The 16848-nt window shown below is 55.3% G+C and overlaps 1 protein-coding gene across 1 annotated transcript; it reads right to left on the reverse strand.

The window, feature by feature from the left end:
• Window positions 1–4443: 4443 nt before the first annotated feature.
• ULK3 (unc-51 like kinase 3) lies at window positions 4444–14991 on the reverse strand (the record flags this gene model as incomplete). Its single annotated transcript, XM_080691661.1, has 17 exons — window positions 4444–4588; window positions 8525–8672; window positions 9162–9228; window positions 9376–9423; window positions 9730–9770; window positions 9840–9918; window positions 10000–10064; window positions 10185–10287; window positions 10522–10562; window positions 10773–10878; window positions 11065–11220; window positions 11646–11728; window positions 11897–12040; window positions 12704–12808; window positions 13982–14102; window positions 14185–14325; window positions 14890–14991. 17 exons carry the CDS (start codon window positions 14989–14991, stop codon window positions 4444–4446), a joined length of 1695 nt encoding a protein of 564 aa, XP_080547787.1.
• Window positions 14992–16848: the final 1857 nt, after the last annotated feature.

Genomic DNA, 16848 nt, shown 5'->3' on the forward strand with positions numbered 1-16848 from the left:
GGGAGCCAAGCAATGCTGTATGAGGGGCGGGCGCCAAGGATGGAGCTGGCACTGAACAGCAGCCCAGGCAGCTCTGGGCCTTCTCTGGGCCCACGGCCCAGCCAGTTTCTGTTCTGTTCCTGTAGAACTCTCTCTGGATTCCATAGCTGGAATCTCCTCTTCTAGCTCACTGAAAAATAAAAATTTCAAAGGATGTGGCTACCTTCCCACTTCTTACTGACCTTGAGTCTTGGAGCTTAGGGCCCCAAGCCTGCCCTCAGAGGGTGTCCCCCTCCCTCCTGCAGGAGACATCAGCTCTAGGAGCGGGAGTGTCTTCTGTAGAACCTTGCTCTAGCCCATGTAAGATGTTTACGCTCTACCTCAGCGGGACCCTGGGCGGGGGTGGGGTCTGCATGGACACAGGAGCGGGTCCAGTGTGCAGGGCCAGATGAAATAGGTCTGGGCTCTGGATTTTGAGGAAGATTTGGCACCAGGTGGACGGGAATGAAGAGGGGAAGGTGGAGCCTCTAAACGATTACCTGAGACCACAGAAAGGCCACACTCCCCACAGCTGCCTCTGGCACCTGTGCCCATACCCCTTCCTCACCAAATGGAAGATATGACCAAAAGAAGCAGAACACCTGTGCTCGAGCCTGGCACTACAGTGTGGCTTTGGGCAGGCCCCTTCTCTCTCTGAGCCTGTTTTTCCCCCTATAGAATGAATAGTCTCACCACCCCAAAATAATAATAGTACATGTTACAAAGTACCACTTTTTTTGTGTGTGTGGTGTTGGGGATTGAACCTAGGGGCATTCTACCCCCTAGCCTGATTTTTTTTTTTTTTTTTTTTTTGGTGGTACTGGGGTTCCTGGAAGCCCTTCTACCTCCGGGCTACACTCCCAGACCTATTTTTACATTTTTATTTGGAAACAGGGTCTCCTAAGCCAATGCGCGCGTGGCTGGCTTCAAACCTGCGCAATCCTCCTGTCTCTGCCACCCAAGTGCGGGGATTACAAGCGTGCGCCACCACGCCCGGCTCTGATTTTTTTATTCTTTATTTTGAAACAGGGTGTCAAAATTCCAGTATTTGGCAGGCTAAGACAGGAGGATCGCAGTTCATAGACAGCCTCAAGTATTTAGTGAGGCCCTCCTTAACTTAATGAGACCCTGTTTCAAAATAAAGAATAAAAAATAGGGCTGGAGGTGTAGCTCAGAGGTAGAATGCCCGTGGGTTCAATCCTTAGTGCTGCAAAAAAACAAAAGCAAAAACAAAAACCAACAAGAGTGGAGCCAGGTGTGGTGGCACATGCTTGTAATCCCAGTATTTAGGAGGTTGAGACAGGAGGATCACAGGTTAAAGGACAGCCTCAGTGAGTAGTGAGATTCTCATCAACCTAGAGAGACCTTGTTTCAAAATAAAAATAAATAAATGAAAATAGGTCTGGAGGTGTAGCTTGGAGGTAGAATACCCCTGGGTTCAGTTCCTAATGCCAGAAAAAAAAAAAAAAAAAAAAAAAAACCACAAGAGTGGGCCAGGTACAATGGCACACACCTATAATCCCCATGCTTGGGAGGCTGAGACAAGAGGATGGCAGGTTCAAGGCCAGTCTCAACAAAACCCTGATTCAAAATTAAAAATAAAATAGGGCTGGGGATGTAGCTGAGAGGCTCAGCACCTTTGGGTTCAGTACCTAGTACCACACACATACACACACACACAAAAAAAAAAAAAAAATTAAAAGAACAACAAAAAAAATGAAGACCCCAAATGTCATCCTGTTCACCTGTGGCTTCTGGGTAGGGTAGGGAGGGTGTCTGGGAACTCCAGACAGCTGCCCAAGGAGGTCCTCTGGGGGCTTGGGCAGGAGGAAGCGCTGCAGGCCAGACCCGGTGCCCTTTCTGCAGGCTGGGGACCTAGGAGGCTGAGGGCGGCCCCTAGAGAGGCCAGCCAGGATTACAGGCAGGAAAGGCTGTCTGGGGGTCTGGTTTCAAGGGCGAAGTTTCCATTAGGTCTCCTTCGTAAAATAAGAATGAGAAACATAAAACCTACGCAGTCAGTAATGTGGGGGTGGAAGATCGGGGAGAAAGAGAAAGCAAGCTGAGGTGGACAGGAGGAACCAGGCCCGTATGGGGCAGAGCTGCTGCCTGGACCGTCACACTGGGCCTCTCTCCTGAGCATCTCTGGGGAAGGTCCTAGGCCTCTGAGCAGCGAGCTCCCAGGCTGTCCCTGGGGACGGCCACTGGATAACAACCCCTCCTGACCTTCCCGGAGCTGGAGGAGCCTCCAGCTAGGTGGGGGGGCTGCGGGCTGCCTCCGCAGCGTCAACAGCAGGACCCACGTCAGCACTCCACCCTCCAGGGGCCTTCTGCCTAATGGGATCCGACAGCCCCCTTCCCCCTCAGTGCTTTCCAGGGCTGAGCCTCACTGGGGTGGCAGGCGGGGCGGAGGCCGGGGGACACTCACTGAACCCTGTCAAAGCAAGGCTGTTTGGTGCCCCGGGTCAGGAAGTGGGAGGGGTCTGAGCTTCCACACTGGCTCCCCGCTTGCAGCCTGGGAACTCCAAGAGGCCCTGACCTGTCTATGCTGTCTCTGGAATGGTGGAGGCTCTGGGGCAGAGGGAGCCAGTTCTGGGGCTCAGGCAGAGATGGCAAGGAGGCAGGCTGAGGGTCCCTGGCCTTGCCTACCTTCCCTGAGTGTCCCAGCCTGTGTCCCTGTCCCTTGGGTCTCCCACCCTTTGCCCCACTCCTGGCTCAGGGACTGTCTCGCCCGCATGCCCTCCATGGTGGCTGACCCAGCCAAGCTGCAACCCCTACGCCCAGGTCCCAATGCACCCTATGTCCACCCTCTTCATTTACATAATCTCCTGTTTATCTCTGGGCCACCAATCTGGTGGGATGTGAAGGCCACAGAGAAAGGCACTTGCCACCCACACTTCCCTTTACACAGTGCCTAAAACCCCACTATTAGGGCATCATAGTTTGGAGCCAGATGCTCTGAGCTTTCTTCTCTCCTACCCTTCTGTTCTTTCCTCTTCTCTCCTTTTTTCCTTGCAGGTGATCTAAGGATATAAGAAATGTCATATGTAGTGAGCCAGGTGTGGTGGCGCATGCTTGCAATCCCAGCATTCAGGAGGCTGAGACCGGAGGATTGTGGTTCACCGACAGCCTCAGCTACTTAGTGAGGCTCTCCGCAACTTAGTGAGACCTTGTTTCAAAATAAAGAATAAAATATAGGACAGGGGGTGTATCTCAGAGGTTGAATGCCCTTGGGTTTCATCCTGAGATCTGAAAAAAAAGAAGAAAGGAGAAAGAAAGAAAAGAAAGAGAGAGAGAGAGAGAGAGAGAGAGAGAGAGAGAGAGAGGGAGGGAGGGAGGGAGGGAGGGAGGAAGGAAGGAAGGAAGGAAGGAAGGAAGGAAGGAAGGAAGGAAGGAAAGAAATGTTATATGTAATAAGAGCCAGGCATAGTGGTTCATGCCTGTAATCCCAGTACTTGGGAGGCCGAGATAGGATGATTGTGGATTTGAGACCAGCCTCAGCAACCTCATAAGGTCCTGAAAATTTAGTGAGACTCTTTCTCAAAATATAAGATAAGCCGGGCGTGGTGGTGCACACTTGTAATCCCAGCATTTGGGAGGCTGAGACTGGAGGATCGCGGTTGGCTGACAGCTTCAGCTACTTAGTGAGGCCTTCTGCAATTTAGTGAGACTTTGTATCAAACTAATAAAAAATAGGGGCTGGGGGTATAGCTCAGAAGAAGAATGCCCTGAGTTCAATCCCTATTCACACACACACACACACACACACACACACACACACACACACACACACAGAGTGAGAAGCCAGGCATGGTGGTGCAGGACTGTAATCCCAACACTTGGGAGGCTGAAACAGGAGGATCACAGGTTTACAGCCAGCCTCAGCAATTTAGTGGGGCCCTCTGTAATTTAGTGAGACTCTATTTCGGAATAAAAATAAATAAAATAGGGCTGGGGGTATAGGTTGGAAGTAGAATACCCCTGGCTTCGATCCCCAATAACACACACACACACACAGCCCCTTTTATCCCCACCTCCAGCACATACACATATTTTTTCAGAAGGTGAAGGGAGACCAAGATGGCTGGTGTGACCTCCCGACACCCCCTCTCAGGGGCTTGGGCTCTACAATACAAAGGATTTGGGAGGACTGGTGGTAGCCCCTTGACTCTATCTATGGAGTCTCCAGTTCCCCATCCAGACAGCTCAGGCCGAGTTCCCAGTGGGAAGAGGGGTGCAGAAAGAACAAGTGACTTTGCCAAGGCCAGCGGGTCCCCAGGGAGGAGGTGGGAGGGTGGCCAGGTTTGGAGCCCTTAGGATCTTCCTTTCCCCATCAGCCAGGTGGTCCCTCCTCAGACACAGGAGGCCCCAGGCACGCTCTGGGGACATCTGGGGCACACTCTCTTGCTGAGCCGAGCTGCTGACTGCCTACTGACCCAGCTGACGCTCAGCCCTGGGAGGCGGGAGCTTCTGTCCACTATCCCATGGACCCTGGGGCTGCGGTGGGGGTGGGGAGCCACAGGCTTCCTGCCCTGCCTCTAGCCCGGTGCCCGCGGCCATCGCTGTTCCCAGTCTGTGCGGTTGGGGAGCGGGGGTGGCCCGAGTGCAAGGGAGCGGCAGCATTGCACCTGCCTCAACCTCATTCAGCGAGAGCTGTGCCGCGCGGTAAGCATGAGTCTAAGCCTACCCAGGGATCTGCAGGCGTCTGTGGGTTTGAGCACGGCCTTCTGAGTTTTTATGTCTGTGTTTGTGTGTCTATGGGATTTCAGGTGTAAAGGTGTGGGTGTGATTTACTCTGAGAGTGTCCAGTGGCGTGTCTGCCCCTGTGCCTCGGCCTCAGCGTGGGGCCATCTCCCTTTCAGGAAGGGCTGGGATGCACCCTGGCCTCTGGTGACAAGAACCTTTTTAGATGATTTGCAGAAATCACGATTCAATATCCTTTCCTTTCCCATTTTCTCAGTGAGCCAAAGGGGCAGGCTGGGCACAGGGACACCTGGGCCCCTCAGTCTGCTCCAGAGATCCCTCAGCTCCTCCCAGGGGCTCCTGAGAGGCCCAGACCTGGCTGCTCCCCCAGCTTGACCTAGTACTGGCTCTGATCCTGGGTGACTGAGCAAAGGGGAAGAATACATGCTGGGGGCATCTCTCTGCCTTGGGCACTTTTCTTTTCTTTTTTTCCTTTCTTTTTTTTTTTTTTTATGGTACTGGGAATAGAACCCAGAGGCATTTCTATCTCTGAGCTACACCCCCAGCCCTATTTTTTAATCTTTATAGATTTTAATTTTTGTGGTACTGGGGACGGAACCCAGGGGCATTCTATCTCCAAACTATACCCCCAGCCCTATTTTTTATTCTTTATTCTGAAACAGTGTCTCACTGAATTGCAAAGGGCCTAAGTAGCTGAGGTTATCCATGAACCGCGATCCTCCTGTTTTCAGCCTCCCAAATGCTGGGATTACAAGTGTGCGCCACCACGCCCAGCTATTCTTTATTTTGAAACAAGGTCTAAGTTGCAGAGGACTTCACTAAGTTGCTGAGGCTGGCTGCAAACCCACGATCCTCCTGTCTCAGCCTCCCAAGTACTGGGATTACAAGCGTGCACAACCATGCCTGGCTAGAGGAAAGATATTTGAAAGGTAGATTTGCATGTTTCCAATAGGCCTCTGCCAATTAGAAGAGAACCCTACAGAGAGGTCTGCCTCCTCCCTTGTTCCCAAACTCCAGCTGGGCTGCGTCCCTCTCCCATAGGTGACTGGGACAAAGGACCAGCCTGGAGCCCATCTAACATTTTGCCTGGGCAAGGGCTCTTCCCAGGTCTTGAGTCTACAAGGCCTTCCTTCTACCCAGTATCCCCACATGGGCCCACTCCTCTCCATACCCACACATGTAAGAATTTTAGGCTCCTGAGCTGGGCATGGTGGTACACACCTGTAATCCTAGTACTAGGGAGGCTGAGATAAGAGGACCAAAGGCTCGAGGCCAGCCTCAGCAATGAGCAAGACCTTTAGTGATTTATCTAATAATTAAGAAGGGTTACTTTCACCAAGCTCAGTGGCACACATCTATAATTCCAGTACTTGGAAGACTGTGACAGGATCACAGGTTCATAGCCAGCCTCAACAACTTAGTGAAACTCTGTTGCAAAATAAAAAGGTAAGCTGGGTGTTGATGGCACACACTTGTAATCCCAGTACTTGGGAGGCTGAGATAGGGGGATCCCAGTTTGAGGCCAGCCTAAGCTACTTAGTGAGGCCCTATACAACTTAGTGAGTCCCTGTTTCAAAAATAAATAGCCGGGCGTGGGAGGCAGAGACAGGAGGATTGCGCAGGTTCGAAGCCAGCCACGTGCGCTGGCTTAGGAGACCCTGTTTCCAAATAAAAATGTAAAAATAGGTCTGGGAGTGTAGCCCGGAGGTAGAAGGGCTTCCAGGAACCCCAGTACCACCAAAAAAAAAAAAAAAAAAAAAAAAGAGAATAAACTGGGTGTGGTGGCGCATGCTTGTAATCCCAGTACTTGGGACGCTAAGACAGGAGGATCACAGGTTTGGGGCCAGCCTCAGCAATTTGTGAGGCCCTCTGCAACTTGGCAAGACCCTGTTTCAAAATAAAGAATAAAAAAAATAGGCCTAGGGATATGGCTTGGAGGTAGAATGCCCCTGGGTTCCATCCCCAGTGCCACATGATGGATGGATGGATGATGGAACAGCTGGTCCTGTCACCTCCTCTCCCTCCCAGCCAGTCCTTTCCATTCATCCACCCAGCAGTTTCTATTCGCCCTTCCTTCCTTTCCTATTTCACCTATCGAGACCTTTCTGTCTGACCCATTTCCAGAGATCACGTGTTCCTTTCCCTGCCTCTAAGATACTATTAACTTCTTACTACATGCCAGGCCTCATTGCATAGCCCCAGGGACACTTATCCTCATCTTTGCACAGAGAAAGAAGCAGGTTAATCAATCAATGGGTAGCAAACTTCACAGCCAAATAGCAAAGCCAGGATTTTAGCAGCTCTCAGGCCTCTGGGACATTGTGCCACACTGCCCTCCAACGGCCAGGTCAAGGTCTTCAAGGGAATCAGTCCCTGGGCCTGGCCCCTCCCCATACCAGAAATCATCTAATGCACATGGGGGAGACAGCATCTTGGTATTGCAAAGTACCAATACTAAGCCCTGACCCTGGCTCAGGAGTCATGGGGTGCAGAAGGCAGAGCATTTGCAGAGGGCAAGGGCCTTGCTGAGCTCCCAGGTCTGCACTCCAGGGTCCCCTAGGCGGTGAGCCGGAGTGGGGCAGGACAGCAGGAAGCAGATGTACCTGTCACTCCCTTGGGATTTAACCCAAGGGCATTCAATCTCCAAGCCACACCCCCAGCCTTTTAAATTTATTTATGGTATTTAGTATTGAACACAGGCTGTTTTACCTCTGAGCTACACCTCCAGTTTGTTTTACTTTTAATCAGGGTCTTTCTAAGTTGCTGAGGGCCTCACTAAATTGCTGAGGCTGGCCTCGAACTTGTAATCCTCCTGTTTCAGGTGCCGAGATTACAGGTGTGCACCACCATGCCTGGTTCCTTTCTAGTTTTTTTTTTTTTTTTTGCGGGTTTGGGGATGTAACCCAGGGGCATTCGACATCCGAGCTACACCCCTCTGCCCTATTTTTTATTCTTTATCTTGAAACAGGGTCTCACTGAGTTGCAGAGGGCCTCATTAAGGAGCTGAGGCTGTCTGCGAACCGCGATCCTCCTGTCTCAGCCTCCCAAATGCTGGGATTACAAGCGTGCGCCACCACGCCCGGCTTCCTTTCTAGTATTTTGAAACAAGGTCTTGCTAAATTGCAGAGGATGGCCTCAAACCTGCAATCCTCCTGTCTCGGCTTTCTAAGCAATGGGATTACAGGCGTGCACCACCACACCCAGCTCTGGCTCTACTTTTTCTGGGCTCCTCTCCCCATCTCCTGTTCTTCCTAGGGCAAGAGGAGATGCTCAAGTACTAAAAAATAATTTAATAGAGAAACTGAACTGTATTCTTTACACCCAGCCTCCTGGAGGGAGGACAGTCAACTCTTGCCCTAAGGACGCATTTAAAGGCAAAGAGGTTAGAAACCACAAATTTCTGTGGCTTTTAAAACAAAAAACATCAAGTAACTCCAGGTGTTTATATTCCTCGCCAGGTGAAATTCATTTTGCCTTCTTAAGAGCCCAGGCTCTGAGCTGTGGAGGTATCAGTAGCTCCACTGGAGTGATGGGGAGACCCACGCCCAGAAAAGGGAAGGGGCTTGTCCGGGGCCACACCGTGGAGCAGCAGCAGTGTCAGGGCGGGGACCACATATCCTGGACTGTGCTGGGTCCCCCACAGCCTCACTTGGGTCAGGCAGTCCCCAAACCTCCCAGTCCCAGGCTCAAACTGCAGCACAGGGTCTGTTCTCAGGTTAGTGGGGAGTGTCCCTCAAAGAGTTGAGGACTGAGGACCCCTCCCCCACTGCCAGAGCAGGAAACGGCGTGGGGGTCTCAGACTTACCCCACCCCTACCAAGGATATTACTTTCATGCTTAAGATTGTCTTAAAGTACGGAGATGGGGAGGTGCAAACTCCCAGGAAGACTGGCGCGTTCCCAGGGCCTGAGCGTTCACTGTGGAGGGGTGGTCCCTGAGGGGCCTTGAAGTGCCCTATTCCAGTGAAGGAGGGAGGGGGAGGGGCCCAGGGTGCAGCCGCCTGTGGGCAGGGACGGTGCAGAAGCAGAAGTGGCCTGAGAGGGCCCCTGCCCCTTCTCAGAGCAAAACCCTCAGATGGCTGGACGTCTTCTATGGCCAGGCTCAGGACCCAGCAGTCACAAGGAACAAAGGTCTGGAGAGAAGTCTGCCTCCCAGGAAGGCCGGGGACTCTGGGACAGGGGAATCTCAGAGGTGTCCATCCAGGAAGCTCCCCAGAGCTGCAGAGGGCCACTTCCATCTGGGCCCGGCCTGGGCTGGTGTGCCCCTCGCCCCAGGCGGCTCCTGCTGTGCTGCCCAGTCATTCTTCAGAGGTCACTGCAGGGTGCAAGCTAGGGAGGGGTGAGGAGGGAGGAGCAGGCTCAGGTCTTCAGCAAGAGAGGCAGAAGCCAGGTCCTCAGCCCTCAGCCCTCCAATCACAGTGTGGGGCTCCGGGGCGGGACTCACAGCTCTTAACAGACTCCGACAGCCCCTCTTTGTCCATGGTCTCTGCTTCCCAGCGGGACTCCTTCATCTGTAGGACGTAAAGGCAACGTCAGAGGGGTGAGGCAGCCAGGGACAGACACGCAAGCCACGCAGATACAGACAGACAAGGGACAGACAGGTACAGGCAGAGAGAGAACCCACAAACCCACACCCCAAGTGTGGCCCTTCCGCCAACCTTGATCTGCTCCTTCAGGTACTCAGCTCGCGCCATTAGGTTCTGAACCTGCCAAGGGAAGACACGCCTGTGGGACGGGGACTTAATGTGGAGCCCTCCTCCGGCGCTCTCCAGAGCCCTCTGCACGACACAACAGCCTTCCCTCCAAGTCCTGGTGCCGCTGCCCCTAGGCAGCTTCCCCAGCTGCAGCAGCTGAGCACTTCTGGCCTGATCTGGCTTTGCAAGTCAATGATGCTTGACTCCCAGACTTGGAACATGCCAAGGGAACTCCACAGGAATCTATGGAGGTCTCACAGAGAGAAGGTTGGGAGGGGAAGAGAAAGCCCCCGGCCTCCCAACCCTAGTGGGCTTCACCTCTGTGTGAAGCAGCTCCCGCCTCCGGCTTGGGGGCTCCGCTGTAAAGAGAGGACAGGTGGTGAGGGCAGCTGTCAGCCGGGGGCAGGGGCGGGGCGCTGGGGCCTCACCTGCCAGGAGCAGCAGCAGCTCCCCCAGGCTCTGCTGGTACAGGTCCAAGGCATCCTGCTCCCCGCCGGCTTCCAACTCCTGCAGCCACGTGGACACCAGGTCATTGGGGTCCTGACTTAGATCCTCCCACCCAGCCCAGACCCCTCCCTGAGCACAAACCTTGGCCAGGGCAGCTGAGGCCACTTCCAGGGCTGCCAGGAGGCGTGGCTTGTCCCGGGCCATCTCTGGGGTGAGGAGGAAAAGGTTCCAGGTGAGGGGAGCAGCCTGCTTTTTTTGTGGTAGGGGGCTGTCAGGCTGGAGGGAGGCTGCGGGGGGCTGATAGGCAGCCAGGAACTGGAGCTTACCTCTGAGCAGGTCTCGGGTGGAGGTGCCCTGCCTGAGCAGGGCCTGGTTGGAGGAGGAGAGGATGGCCTTGAGCTCCTCAGCCCGGGACACATACTGCTTCACCTGCAGATGGCAAGAAACTGAGTAAGGCAGCTACCTCCAGGGTCTCCTGGAGCCTCAGTGCCTGCTCCAAGCTGTACCCACATCAGGGGTCAAATGGAGCTGCTCTGACACCTCCCTTGCCCTATGTTCTGGGAGAGGAAGTTCTAATTCTAAGGGAGCCATTCCCCAGAGGCCCTGGAACCCTTGGGCCTGGTCCACCCACACCCGCCCCTCTCCTCCTGCAATCTCACCTACCTTTGCCTTAATTGTCTCTTTCCGCTGGGCATCCCCTTCATCTGCAGAAGGTGGGGGTTCATAGAAGGCGTCTGTAGGGAGCCCCTGCCCCATACCATACCCCCGAGGTCTCCTAAACACCAAGTTGCAAGCATAGTCTCTGCCTTTTCTCCCATGACACTGTGGATGGGGAAGCTCCCTGGAAACCATTGCTGTGGTCCAGCTGAGCCCCTCCCGCTATACCCAGGGCCACGGGTCAGCCTGGGACTCACAGTGCAGGGCAGGCACAAAGAAGTCCAGGGCTTTGCAGTAGAGCGACAAGGCAGCTGCAGCATCCCCCTCCTGGTCCTTCTTCACAGCCTGTACCACCAGGGCAGTCTGGGGATGGGCAGGTCAGGAGTCAGCCCACCTCCCTTCCCCACACTCCCCAGGACAGGCCAAGAAGTTGCCTAAGCCTACCCTCTACTTCTGTGGGCGGGCCACCTTTTCATCTCCAAAGGGGGCAGGCGAGACACCCCCCCCCCGCCTGCCCACACCCCATCCCAGCCCCTTTGGCCTGCTCACTGCGCGTGCCAGGCTCTCCCCGCTAGGCATGTGCTCCAGATCCACCCAGGGGTGTGCAAAAAAGTCCTGGAAGGATATGCGACGGCTGGGGTCCCGTTCCAAGAGCCGCTGCAGCAGGTCACGACAGTCTCGGGAGAGTGGGGGCCGCAGGGGTAGCTGTGGAGAAAGAGAGGACAGACACATCACACTAGGCCCAGCTCCTCAGCCCCAAGTCCAGGGACTGTCAGGACCCCCAGCCCCTGACATGTTTGACAGATGGAGGATCTGAGGCCTGGAAGGAACAGGTGGGTCCAGGCAATGGAACTGGTGGCGCCCCAGGCTCTGGTCCACAGCTAGGAGAGCCGTCTCTGGATCCACCCTTCTGTCTCTGAGCTGTGCTCCCAGGAGGGCTGGGACTGGCTCTACTGTGGCCTCCTGTCTGCTGTGGATTGATCTGAATCCCTGGAATACACCAGTACCTTGACTTTCCCCTGAGAGAGCCTGGCCCTCTGCCATGAAGAAAACCTGGAGCCCACGCTGCAGTCAGTGCAGGGCCGACTCCCTCCACCCCACGATGGTGGCAAAGGCCCTGCTAGACCCACCTCGATAACACGGTTGCTTCGGATTTTCTCTTCTAGCTCCAAGAATGACCTGGAAGCAAAGGGCGGCTGCCCGAAGAGAGCTTCTGTGGAAGGGAGGCAGGAGAGGGACTGCGTCAAGCCTGGGCTGGCCCACTCCCCGGGAGGGGGCCTATGCCCCGCAGCACAGGGACCCCGGGCCAGTAGAGTCAGAGTTCTCAACAGAACCCAGAAGAGGCCCATGTGCAGCCCATGGCAGGGGACAGAGGTCTCACCATACAGGATGACCCCCACAGACCAGAGGTCCACACGGGCGTCGTACTGCCGCTGACACACCATCTCAGGGGCCATGTAGAGTGGGGAGCCACGGAGCACATGCTTCTCATCCCAGGGGGACATGTGCTGTGCGAAGCCGAAGTCTGCAGGCAAGGGCCAGGAGGCAGGGCTCAAGCCCCAGCTGCTTCCACTCCTGGCCAGTGAGGCCTCATCCCACTGCTCTGCAGGGCCCCTCCCAGCCTCCAGCCTCACCAGGAGCAATCCTACTTTCCTGCGTCTAGCCTGCAACAGCCTCCTCAACTCCCTCTGGGGAGAAAGTCCTACCCTTCTACAGGAAGACATCTGATCACCGCAGCTGCATGGACGAGGGCCCTGCCCCTCACTGTCCACCAGGTTTAGGACATACACACTGTTCTCTGGCCTCCAACCTCAAGTACACTCCTGACCAAATCCACAACTACCCTTCCTCCACCATTCATCCTCCCAGGTTGCCCCAGGGGGAGTCACAGTTTGAGATCCAATTCTGATGGCAAACTAAGTCCAGTCCCTGATCACAGACTGAGCCTCGATGCTGGTCACACCCTGCCACTGTATCCAGATACAGTGAGGCTCAACCCTGACCACAGACTGAGCCCATCATACTGCTGGACTCCAAAGTGCAGGCAGCCAGCCAGAGGTCCTGCCCCCTGGTGATGGGGCCCGGGCCCAGATCTCCCAAGCCACAGTTCAGCCGCTCCACAGCGGGCTTCCAGGTAGAGAGAGCTCGCCCACCCCCAAACCTAACCCCCGCTGTTCCAGACTCACACCTGCCAGTTTCAGGTGGGGCTTCTCCAAGGAGCTCAGCAGAATGTTCTGTGGCTTCAGATCCAGGTGAGAGATGTTTCGTTCATGCAGGAACTGCAGGGCGCTAGCTGGAGAGTGGAACCCATGCACAGAGACAGGTCAGAGCAGACACTCTCCTGCCTACCTCTCCTCTCCCCATGCCTCCATCTGCCCCTCTCAGCCTGCACAACCTTAGTTCTGACCTGACTGATCTACTGGTTTACATATAGGCACCGGGCTCCTGCTGCTGTTGCTGCTGCTGCTGCTTCTTTTTTCGTGTCTGTGTGTGGTACAGGGGGTCAAACCCAGGGGCATTCTACCTGAGCTACACCCTCAGCCCTATTTTTTATTCTTTTTATTTTGGTGGTATTGGGGGTGGAACCCAGAGGCTTTCTACCTCCGGGCCATACTCCCAGACCTATTTTCTATTTTATTTGGAAACAGGGTCTCACTGAGTTGCTGAGAGCCTCACTAGGTAGCTGAGGCTGGCTTCGAACCCGTGCGATCCTCCTGTCTCAGCCTCCCAAGCGTGGGGATTACAAGCGTGCGCCAGCACGCCTAGCTCTTCTTTAATTTTTTGAAACAGGGTCTCACTAAGTTGCAGAGAGCCTAAGTAGCTGAGGCTGCCTTCAAACCTGCACGATCCTCTGTCTCAGCCTCCCAAATACTGGGATTACAAGTGTGCACCATCACGCCCAACTCTGCTGCTTCTAAAGCTTGCTACCAAGTGTCTGCCATCCTTCTCTCTATACCCTTCACAAGTCTCTTTTCCTCTCAGAAGCCTCCTAAGATGTCCTGGTCCTTTAGAATTTTCATATTAATGGGCATAGAACACAGAGGTGGGCTACCACTGAGCTACACCCCAGCCCCTCTCCTTTTTTTTTTTTTTTTTTGAAACAGTTCAATAAGTTGCTAAGGCTGGCTTCCAACGCGTTATCACCCTGGCTCAATCTCTCAAGTGCTGGGATTACATGTGTGCACCACTGCACCTGGCTGCCCTTTAGGATCGTGCACTTTTCTTAGCTAAATATCACTTGGGTTCCACCTGCTGGGCCCTGGAATGTTCTACAAAGTCCTTATGTTACGCTCCATATGTGGAAAACAACTCCCCAAGATGCAAGGCTTCATAGCATCTTGATCCAAACTGGATACCAGGAAACAGCAAAAGCACTGTCAGGGCTCTAAGCCCGGGGGAAGGGGCAGGATGGGAGAGCAGCAGAGAACACTGGAAGGGTGTCAGGCTGGGGCCAGGAGGCTTTTACCCAATTGCTGCATGAAGACGTGGACCACTTTCTCCGGCAGAATCCTTCGAGTATGGATGAAGCGGGACAGGTCACCCCCTGCGCAGAACTCCATGATGAGGTAGATATTGTCGCTGTCCCACTGTGGTCAGAGGCAGAGAAGCAGCCTGAAGAGAGAGCCCCTTCTCAGCCCCTTCTGGGGGAGCCCCATCCCAGGCTCACACCTGGAAGTCTTTCAGCTGCACGATGTGGGGGTGCCGGATGCCTTTGAGGATCTCGATTTCGGTCAAGAGGTTTTCCACAGATGCCTTGTTCAAACTCTTCTTGGCCACACACTTTACGGCTACCACCTCTCGAGTGTCCTTCTGTGGGCAAAGGAGATATGGGGGCTCTGCCTTCAGGCAGCCAGGGCGACGCCTGGCTGGAAGGGCTCTGGGTTCCTCTGCTCCCTTCCCCCTGCCATGAGGCATGTAGATTCTGGAATGCTAGTTTCCAGCATTCTGGCTCGATGTTCTCCAACCCTCTGCAACCCACGCTACTTCCTCGCATCCTAGGATGCCCCCGCAAGAGCGCATCACTCGGTGTCCTGGAACTGCCACTCTGCCTCCGAACGGGTCCCGCCTTCAGAGTCCGGTCCCAGACTCCTCCCACCCCGCCAGGTAACTTCCGTTTGGAGCCACTGACAACCCAAGTCTCCACCCGCCCGGCCAGAATAAACAGGGTGTGTGTGTGTATGCTTTTAAGACTTGAGCGAGGTGGTCAGCTCCGATCTCCTGCACCGAGGGTGGCCGGGGCAGGCGGGCCGAAGTCCCCCCGCCTCCCGCGTCCCTATGCCTCCCGCCCTCCCCGCCTGCGCCCGCCCGGGGTCTGCGGCCCGGGAGCCCAGCGCCGGCACCCGGAGCCTCCCGGGGCGGCCCGGCCTCACCCACCTTGGCGTAGGCCTTGTACACCGTGGCGTACGTGCCACTGCCCAGGCGCTCGGTGAGGATGAAGCTGTCCAGCCGCGGGGGCGCCCAGCCGGGCCCCGCCATCCCGCCGCCGCCCGCCCGCAGGCGCTTCCGGATCCCGCGAGCAGGCTCAGGGCCGGAGCCGCGCGGGCGGGGCGGGGCGCCACGGCGTGGCCACGCCCACAGGAAGCCCCGCGCCGCCCCGCCCACTGAGCTCCTCCCACCCGCGCGTCCGCGGCGGAAACCACAGCCCTTTTGGGGTCCCTGAAGCCCCAGCTGGAAGGACGAAGGTGAGCTGAGGACGGCAGACGTGGTCACCCGGGGAATCCTGCCCGGCCGCAGACATCTCCTAGTAGTCACCCGAGTGAGGGAGAGGGAGGGAGGAGCCCGGTGAGCTGGTGTGTGGAGTAGGTGGGGGAAGATTCCAGAAGGGCCGATTCCCTCCCCTCCAGACCAGTAGCTCGGAAATTAGAGGAAGATCTGAGGCGGTGCGGTGGCGACAGCCATAACCCCGGTAACTCTGGAGTTTGAGGCAGGAATGTTGCAAGTTGGAGACCAGCCTGAGGAACTTTGGGAGATTTTTGTCTCAAAACAAGAAATGAAAGGGCTAGGGATATAGCTTAGTTGTAGAGCGCCCCAGGTTCAATCCCTAGTACTGGGAGAAATGGCCTCCCGCCCATCCTTCAGCTCTTCAGAGAAAGGGGCTCATCCGTAGCAGCGAAGGCTTGACCACCTGTCACAGACCACTGGGGAGCACCGTGATTGCACCTCTCCCCCATCTTGGAGGCCCTCAGCCCTACCTGATGTCTCCATCATCAGCATCACTGTCTTCATTCACCAAAACTCAGGACCAGTACTGTCTAAAAATGTCTTTTCTCTTTATTTAAGCACAAAAATCGAGACATTAACATATACATTTGTACATGGAGGAAAACAATACCAGAAAAGAGTTTATAAAACCTGGTCACTGTCACCATTTGGTTGGCTCTAGGCCTGGCAGCAAGCAGGCGGCCTCAGGTGGCCCCAAGTCCCAGAGGCAGGCAGGCGGCCGGCCAGCAGAGTTCCCACAACCCCACACCAGCTCCTGCAGCCTCTGCAGGTCACGGGGCAGGCTTCCCGCAGACTCCTAGGAGCCTAGCACAGCGGCACACTCCTGGGGATCCCCAGGGTGAGTGGAGGGTGGTCTAGACTCTACTCTGGGTGTGAGAGGAACCCTGGAGGATGAGTCTGGGCCCTTCAGGAAAATGGCCTACCAGTCCTGCCTGAAGGATACAGTTCTGGACAGACTCCCCCTGCCCTCCCTAAGAGTTTTTTACAAGCTGAATATTGATTGCTGATGGTAGGGGCAGGAGTAAGGCTAAGGCAAAGGGCAGCTGTCCCTAAGAGAAGGTTGAACTGTAGGCCAGTAAGACTCATTCTCCCAGCAGATGCCAAAAACCGGGCAGGACAAGTTGGGATCAGTGTCCCTGCTCCCTACCCATTCCCAAGTCCCAAGCACCCTGCTGCACATTCAGAAAGTCTGAAGGGTGGAAGATTCGAGGGGCCAGAGGGTACAAGGTGCGACCCACACAAGGAGGGTGCAGGGGCCGAACCCGCTATGAATTCATTTGTGAGGAACAAGAGGCAGGAAGAGCCTGACGACACCAGGCCAGAGGCTCTAGAAACCTGGACACCACCCTAGGGGAACCTGGGGGACAGACCTGTCCACTCACCCAGACCTATCTGGTGATAGGCCACGTTTAGGTGGCCTATCACAGCGGCACACCTTGGGAGGCTTATCCCAGCCTGGGGTTGCCAGTGCAGGACTGCAGTACCACAGGCCAGGCCTGCTGGGGAGCAGAGTCCCAGAACACCAACAGAAAACTCCCAGCCAGGCCAGCTAATGTCCTGTGTGTGTACAGGGGGAAGCTTCAGTGCCACTGTTCCAGAGAGACCAGAATC

The sequence above is a fragment of the Muscardinus avellanarius genome (assembly GCF_963383645.1).
Source record: "Muscardinus avellanarius genome assembly, chromosome: 3".
NCBI lineage: Eukaryota > Metazoa > Chordata > Mammalia > Rodentia > Gliridae > Muscardinus > Muscardinus avellanarius.